The sequence below is a fragment of the Callospermophilus lateralis genome, chromosome 2 (assembly GCF_048772815.1).
Source record: "Callospermophilus lateralis isolate mCalLat2 chromosome 2, mCalLat2.hap1, whole genome shotgun sequence".
NCBI classification, from domain to species: Eukaryota; Metazoa; Chordata; class Mammalia; order Rodentia; family Sciuridae; genus Callospermophilus; species Callospermophilus lateralis.
This window is the reverse complement of record NC_135306.1, coordinates 167,910,170-167,918,936: the sequence shown is the minus strand read 5'-3', so window position 1 is coordinate 167,918,936 and position 8,767 is coordinate 167,910,170. Positions and strand designations below refer to the sequence as shown.

Below are 8,767 nucleotides of genomic sequence, written 5' to 3'. Positions count from 1 at the left end.
TAGTGTTGACCTTCATTGTTTGCCTGTTTGGGCTGGCAGGAAATGCATCTGTGATCTGGTTCTTGGGATTTAAAATGCACAGCAATCCCTTTTACACCTACATACTAAATCTGGCTGTTGCTGACTTCCTCTTTCTCTGCTTTCATACCACTCATTTACTCTTAGAAGTCATAGAAATTTTGCTTCCCATTGACAACTCTATATATGGCATCCTAATAATTGTGTCAATATTTTTCTACATTGCAGACATGAACATGATCTGTGCTATTAGCACTGAGCGCTGCCTGTCAGTCCTGTGTCCCATTTGGTACCACTGTCATCGCCCAAGACACACATCAGCTGTCATATGTGCCCTGCTCTGGGCCCTGTCTATGTTTCTGAGCATCCTATGTATGGTCATTTGTTTTTCTATCAATATACCTGCAGATGATTGTAGAAAAGTTGAATTCACTATAGCGTCATGGCTGGTTATTTTATTTGTGATTCTATCAGTGTCCAGCCTGGCTCTGATGGGTAGGATGCTCTGTGGATCCCAGAAGAAACCTCTGACCAGGCTGTATGTTACCATCCTGCTCACAGTGTTGGTTTTCCTCCTCTGTGGTCTGCCCTTCGGTGTCACTGTGTTCCTGTTATGGTGGACGGAGATTGACTTCCAGGCATTTTTGTGCTTTTCTCTGGTTTCAACTGTTTTGTCCTATGTTAACAGCTCTGCCAACCCCATCATTTACTTCTTTGTTGGCTCCTATAGGCAGCAGGTGCAGAGGCAGAACCTCAAGCTGGTGCTTGAGCGGGCTCTGCAGGACACTCCTGGGAAGGATGAAAGTGGAGGCAGCCTTTCCCAGGGAACCCTGGAGATGTCAGGCAGTAGAGTGGAGCAGAGATGAAGACCTTCTGCTCTGGTCCATCAGATGTGCCTTCAAGAGCCAATAATGCCCAGCCACACTTGACAGATATCTGCTCTGCTCTCAGCCTATCTGCTCTGCTCTCAGCCTTTTGCCCCTGAACTTCTTGCATGTCATCCAATGAGTTTATGTTAACCTGTATTTTCTTCTTTCTCTTATGGAAATCAATCTTATGTAAGAATGTCTCAATCTATTTTTGATATTTTCAATAAATGTCTTGTCATATCTTCATCTAAATCTTTTTAATTAATGCTTTTATTTGACATATTCATTCCAGTGGAAAAATATACTTGTACAAAATTATGAACCTGGTATTTTTGACCATTTTCTACCTGAACTTATAGAAATAATGATCTCCTACCTTTCTCTGCCTATGCTGTTAAGAACTAGTCTTGTGCTGTGTGTTGGGACATTGATGCAGATAGAAAGCTTGGTTATGAATGAGTGAGTCTGGTACAGTAAATCTTGCTGAATTCCATCAATTTTGAAGGCAGAGTCCCTACCTGCATAACAACAACTCAGGAAATTAGTTCATGAAAAGTCTTCTGGTAACATTTGTCCATGGCATGGTGATAAATTGGCCTTGGCTTTTAGCAGTTAAAACCATGAGTACTGGTAAGTGGTTATTTAGCTGTTTACTGCACAAGTATTCAACCTAGAAACATGTGGCATAACCTGAAATCGTGGCAAGTGTAGGGACAGAGATCCTGAGATTGCTATATTATAGATTGCACAACACTTGGAGTCAGGACACCTGGATTCTCAACTGATCCCATGATTAAATTGGGAGACACACTCACCCAAGGCACCCTAAAGATGTACTAAGTTTATTGGATTGCCAAATCTAAATCTTATGCCATTTGTGAATGGGAATCTGTGTTTCAAAATAAGATAGGGACATATGACTCACTATGAACATGGATTAAAGGAAACAGCATTGTGAGACAGCCAGCCTGAGAAGTTGACAACATTTGACATTTAACTTTTCGGGACTGGCTTGCGTTACTTAGCATGATAGTGTTCAGATCCATCTACTTACTGGTAAATGCTATCAAGTCATTCTTCTTAAGGCTGAATAGTATTCCATTGTGTATATGTATCATATTTTCTTTATCCATTCATTTGTTAAGGAGCTCCTGGGTTACATCCAAAACTGGACTATTATGAATTGTGCTGCTATAAACATAGATGTTGCTGTATCACTATGGTATTCTGATTTTAAATCATTTGACATATACTGAGAACTGGAATAGCTGGGTCATATTCTATTACCTGTTTTGTAAGGAATCTCCATACTGATATGCAAAGGTATTTCAAATAATGTGGGGGATAAAAGAAAGCTCAATGGAGTAGACAAAGAGGAATGAAGGGAAAGGATGAAGAATGGGATAGGAAATGAATCTGACTTAATATTCCTATGTACATATGTGAATATACCACAATGAATCTCACCATTGCATACATCCACAAGACACTAATTTTTAAAAAACCTTAACAAAATAGCAGAAAGATCAGAAGAGTAGAGGGAAATGAACAGAAGGTGAAAAGAAGGAATGGGAAGGGGAAGTAGTGGGGACTTGATTAGAACAAATTATATTCCATGCATTACAATTGTGTCAAAATGAATCCTGTTGTCATGCATAACTAAAAAGAACCAATAAAAATAGTTTATGATCTACTTTTGGCTATATTCACAGTGAGCATGCATTCTTCAACTTATGTGGCAGGTACTTGCACTCAGTAGATCATGGGGTATATTTTGGGAATCAATATTATTCATACACCAAAACTCACTTTGTAATTTCCTTCTTTCTTCTTTATAAAACTGGAGTACAGTTTTAAAGAAATTATCTCCTTAGAGATCTGATGTACTTGGCCTAATCATTCCAGCATGCAAACACAGAATTAGGGATAAGTGCGAAAGAAGATTTCACAAGTAAGTGTGTGTGTGCGGTGGCCAGTAGAGAGGGAAGTGTTCTTGAAATACTTGGAATGTGAACTGACAATTTGACCATTACCTAGTATTTGCCTTTGCCAATTTTTCAGTCACATCAATAGTTGAGTTTAACAATGAAAGATGAATAGGCCTTGGATGGATGGAAATGAGAAAAGAGGTGATTCATAGTGACAATAAAGGAAAGACACTTAAGTAGGTCACCATAAAGAAAGTGGAATAAAATGAGGTCTTCCTGGACTTATCTGTCAATAATAACCTTGAATGTAAATGAATTGCATTCCCAAATACAAACACATGGGTACTTAACGGACATTTAACAAATACTAGTATTAATTTCAGATGCTGAGCCAGATTTGGCATCATAACTAGAACACAGAAACTTGGACTTGGCATATAGCATTGCTTTTGACCCAACAAATGCATTCTTTTTAGCAACCATCAGGAAGGAAAACCAGAAGCACTGTGCTTTAGGTAGGATGGGAAACAGTATACAACACTTACACACTCTTTTTCAGAAGAAGTTCTGAAGGTAGAAATATTGTATTGCTCCACTATATTAATGACATCATAGTAATTTGAACTGATGCTGAATAATTGGCAAGTGCTATGGATATCAAGGAAATGAAAATCACAAACATTCAATGTCCTGACCACCTGTGAAGTTTGGTCAGTTTAGTCATGCTGAAACATCCCCTTCAAAGCAAAAGATAAGATATTTTACTTCCACTTCTATCTATCAAGAAAGAAGTAGAAGAAAACCCAATATTTGATACTATCAGGCTTTTATAATTGGGACTTTATAATTATACACAATAGTGGGATTCATTGCTACATATTTGTACATGAACACAACATAAATTGGTCCAGGGGGAAAAAAGTGGTAAGCCTCTTAGGTTTGGGAGGTAGCATATTGTAAATAGGGAGATTCCAATCAGATCTAATTTTACTACCATTTTCTTTGATCACTCAGGCCCAGAATGTCTCAGAAGTTTACTCTAGACTCTTATCAAGGGTTGAGGACAGCTGGCAAACTGCTATGGGCTCTGTGGATGTGTGAAAAGAAAACATAGAACACCCAGGACACTTATCTTGAGACCTTTCATAAAAGAGCCAAAGAAAAAAAAAGTACATTATTCAGAAAGAGTGGTGGCAAATTAATAGAATAGTAGGAAATGACCCAAATCTTTAAGAGAAGGCTTATTTCATATAAAGACAAATAAAAATTACATTTTAAGGTTATGTAAAAAACTTGCTCTGTGAAAGAAGCCAAACAAGAAACCACATTATATGATACCATTTCTGTAAAATACACACAACAGACAGTCCAGTAGAGACAGAAAGTCTCTGGAGCTGAGGGAGAATGGGATTTGTAAGGAGAGAAACAAGAACAGCAGAAAAGAACTAAAAGATATAAGATTTCTGGAGGTGATGAATATGTTCCAAAATTATATTGAGATGCTGTTAACACTAATGTGTGTATAGATGGAAAAGCAGTGTACTATGTATTTGTGTCAAATGTTAATTCTCAGTAGAAGGCATACATTGCAAAAGAAGCATGAAACTATCAAAGAAATAGGATCAAGTAGATATCATCCAGCTCTGTACTTGGCCACCCTAATGCTGGTACAGTTAGATCATCAATGGAACAGCCATGGTACCAGAGATGAAAGTTAAGTATTCACCCTGCAGCACAATCTCACTCCCTCTACCAATTTGGATATGAGACATCCTCTAAAAGCTTCTCTTTGTGTTGAAATATTCAAGTGAAATGATTAGATTCTAAGAGTTGTAACCAAATCAATGGATTAATCTATTTGATGTATTAATGATTTGAATGTAACATTTTTCCCTTTATTGTGGTGCTGGGGATTGAACCCAGGACCTTGTACATGAGAAGCAAGCACTCTACAAATTGAGCTAAACTACTTGTGAATCAATGAAAGAGGAGAAAGACCTCTACAATGAAAACCACAGAACACTGATGAAAAAAATTAAAGAAGACTTTAGAAGATAGAAAGATCTACCTTTTTTTCATGGATAGGCAGAATTAATATTGTCAAAATGACCATACAACCCAAAACACTATACAGTTTTAATGCAATTCAATCAAAATCCCAATGACATTCCTCATAGAAATAGAAAAAACACTCATGTAATTCATCTGGAAAACTAGCAGACCAAAAATAGCCAAAGCAATCCTTGGCAAGAAGAGTGAAATAGGTGGCATGGCATCACTATACCAGAACTTAAACTATTCTACAGAACTATAGTAATAAAAATGACATGGTATTGGCACCAAAATAGAATTGTAGACCAATGACAAACAATAGAAGTCACAGAGACAAACCCACATAAATACAGTCATTTCATACTAGACAAAGGTGCCAAACATATATTGAGGAAAAGATAGCCTTCAACAAATGGTGCTGGGAAAACTGGAAATTCATATGCAGCAAAATGAAATTAAGCCCCTATCTCTCACCATGCACAAAACTCAGCTCAAAGTGGATCACGGACCTAGGCATTAGAATAGAGATCATGTGTCAAATCTTATGATATCACATTAGTTCCTTAATAAGATTCCTATAGCACAAGAAATAAAATCAAGAAACAATAAATGGGATGGATTCACACTGAAAAGCTTCCTCTCAGCAAAAGAATCAGTGAGGTGATGAGACAGCCTACAGAATGGGAGCAAATCTTTACCACGAGCACGTCAGATAAGCACTCATCTCTGGGATATACAAAGCACTCAAAAACCTTAACACCAAAAAATAAATAACCCAGTCTATAAATGGGCCAAGGAACTGAACAGACACTTCTCAGGAGATGATATACAATCAATCAACAAATATAAGAAAAAATGCTCAATATCTCCAGCAATTAGAGAAATGCAAATCAAACCTACTCTAAGATATCATCTCACTCCAGTCAGAATGGTATCTATTAAGAATACAAATAACAATAACTGTTGGTGATGATGTGGGGAAAAAGGCACACTCATACACTGTGGGCATGACTGCAAATTGGTGCAGCCGATATGCAAAGCAGTATGGAGATTCCTTGGAAAATTGGGAATGGAAACACCATTTGTACTACAGGAACACAGCCACATCAATGTTTATAGCAGCACAATTCACAATAGCTCAACTGTGGAACCAACCTAGATGCCCTTCAGTAGATGATTGGATAAAGAAAATGTGGCATATATACACAATGGAATATTATTCAGCATTAAAAGAGGACAAAATCATGGCATTTGCAGGTAAATGGATGAACTGGAGAATATAATGCTAAGGGAAATTAGTCAAACCCAAAAAGCCAAAATGCCAAATGATATCTCTGATTTAAGTATGCTGATCCATAAAATGCTGGGGGTGGGGGTTAACTAAGCTCTAGATAGGCTAAAAGAGAAAAGGGGAGGGAGGGGAAAGAAGGAGGTGTCGGGGTAAGAAAGACCGTGGAATGTGATGGTCGTCATTACCCTAAATACAGGTATGAAGATATGAAGGATGTGACTCTACTTTGTGAACAACCAGAGATATGAAAATGTGTGCTCTATATGTATAATATGAATTGTAATGCATTCTGTTGTCATGTATAACAAATCAAAAATTTAAAAAAGAGGGAAATCAGAGTGCATGTATTAGATGGTACCTGAGTGGCTGAAGAGACTACAGATAATAGGATTATTAAAACATTCCAAGGTGAGAAAAAGAGAGGAGAAGTATGCATATCATTGTTGATTTCAAATATATATGTTCTCCTTGGATCCTCTGTTTTGTCTTGTGGGTATTGGGGTTCAGGGAACCAGAGGGAATCCTGAGATTTTTTGATATTGTTATTTCTGTGAATAATCAACTTTCCTTTATCTATGTCTCCTGTCAGCATTCAAGAAATGGGGACAGGCTAATCTGTGGGCATGAGAAAAAAATCTGAGACTCTTCCCAATTCTTGACAGTATTCTTGAGACAACAATTCTGTGATTTTTATAATTCTGGAGATAATGGCTTAATGCAAACAATTCTAATAGTGAGATTCCAGGTTCTGGTAGTATGGTAGAAAGGTGACCAAGAGAAGGTAGGACTTTGAAAAATACTTTTAAGACAAATTTCATAGACAAGCGCCTCTCAACTTCTGTTGAGGGAAACAGCCACCTCCCAGATAAATTATTTTCATTCAAACTTATACGAAAAAGATATTCTGTTTTAGAAATATGAGGTAACCTGTACTGTGTTCAAAATTGTAAAATAATTCATTGTATCATACAAAGATTCTCTTATTTTATATTCCATTGTACCAAAAATATATGAAGGATTATAAGCAAAATATGTCAATTTTCCTGCCAACAGTGGATTATGTTTGTTTTCCATGAGACCTTCTCATTGATATGGCTGAAGTATTAAAACTATACTGTAAATATTTTTTAAAAAACTTAACAGCAAAATCTCCAAATAACTCAATTAATAAGTGGACAAAAAAACTAAACAGTCATTTCACAGAAGTAGAAATATGAATGGTCAACAAAATAATGTTCAACAGGTCAGTTAGAGAAATGCATGTCAAAACTATTCTAAGATTTTATCTCACCCCTGACAGAATGGTAACTATTAAGAATACAGGTAAGCAGTAAATGTTGTCTTGGATATGAGGGAAAATATTCACTCATATATTACTAGTGGGAATGCAAATTGGTGCAACCACTCTGGAAAGCAATATGGAGTTTGCTTAAATTGCACATCAAAACTACATTGGGTTTCATTTCACTCTGCCGGGGTCCAGCCCCAGCGGGGTCCAGGGAGTCCTGAAGGAGGAGTGGCGTCGGCGAAATGATGAGACAGGAGTCGTTCCGTTTGAGCAATCTCCAGAGAGAGAGCTAAAGCAGCTTTCTCTGGGTCCCCTTTTTATTACAATTTTTCTCATCATTATAGATTCACAATACGTCATTGATTATATAATTTAAAACTTTGCCAAGACATGACATTTCCTTAACCATGATTGAGAGCACACTGATCTACATTCTTCCAGGATATGACCCCCAGCCATACAATCATCAAAGTACAGAATCATCAATAAAACATGTCACCAATTTACATCCTTCAGATTTTCCCAAGATTTACTATTTTTCCCAAGATACGTTATTTCCTTATTAACTGATGCCAAACTACGTAACCAGACTCTAAGTCTCCTAGCCAATCATTAACCTAAAGTACACTTGTACTTTATTTCTAATTCAAAATTCCCATCTAAAAAAGTCCCTTTAAATCTTATATTTAAAATATCCTAAAGTTTATGAATCATCCTTAAAACATATCAGAAACCTATACAACTTAAAGACTTAAGAATTTCTAAACTTAAGAATCTAAATAAAATGATATTTCTAACATTATTCTAAAACTGTGTCTTATAAACCTATTTTAATTGATTCCTAAATTTATTTTCATAAAACTGGTTGAGCTGCTTTCTCGAAGAGTTTCTTTGTTTCTCAGTCAAGGTACACTAGTTCTCAAAGAGTTTGTTTCTCAGTCAAGGTGCACTAGTTCTCAAAGAGTTTGTTTTTCAGAGGATGATTATTGTCCATTATTAGGTTTGTCCACAATGTACTAAGATAGAAGAATAGCCTTTTACTTTGTCCTTGATATGCTGAGGGGTGGGTAGAACGGCCTCCAAGGCATGAACTACCTGTTCTGTTCTAGCCATCTGAAATTTAATTTGTTTGGCATTTAACATACTCATGCCTCCTGTGAGAAACATAAGCATGAAAATGCAAAGTCCCAATTACATAAAAAAGGGTCTCATGGTTTCGGTTACCCACCAACCAGCGTGGCTTTGCCAGCATTCATCCTCACTGTGACCCTGTCAAGACAGTGGGAGAGCGGCTTTGCCAACACTTTTTCTCACTGTGACC

At 36.9% G+C, this 8,767-nt stretch overlaps 1 protein-coding gene across 1 annotated transcript; it reads left to right on the top strand.

Moving 5' to 3' along the window:
* The first annotated feature begins 248 nt into the window (after window positions 1–248).
* On the top strand, window positions 249–884 carry LOC143389679 (mas-related G-protein coupled receptor member X1-like). Its single transcript, XM_076842571.1, has one exon. The coding sequence runs from the start codon at window positions 249–251 to the stop codon at window positions 882–884; it is 636 nt and encodes a 211-aa protein (XP_076698686.1).
* Window positions 885–8,767: the final 7,883 nt, after the last annotated feature.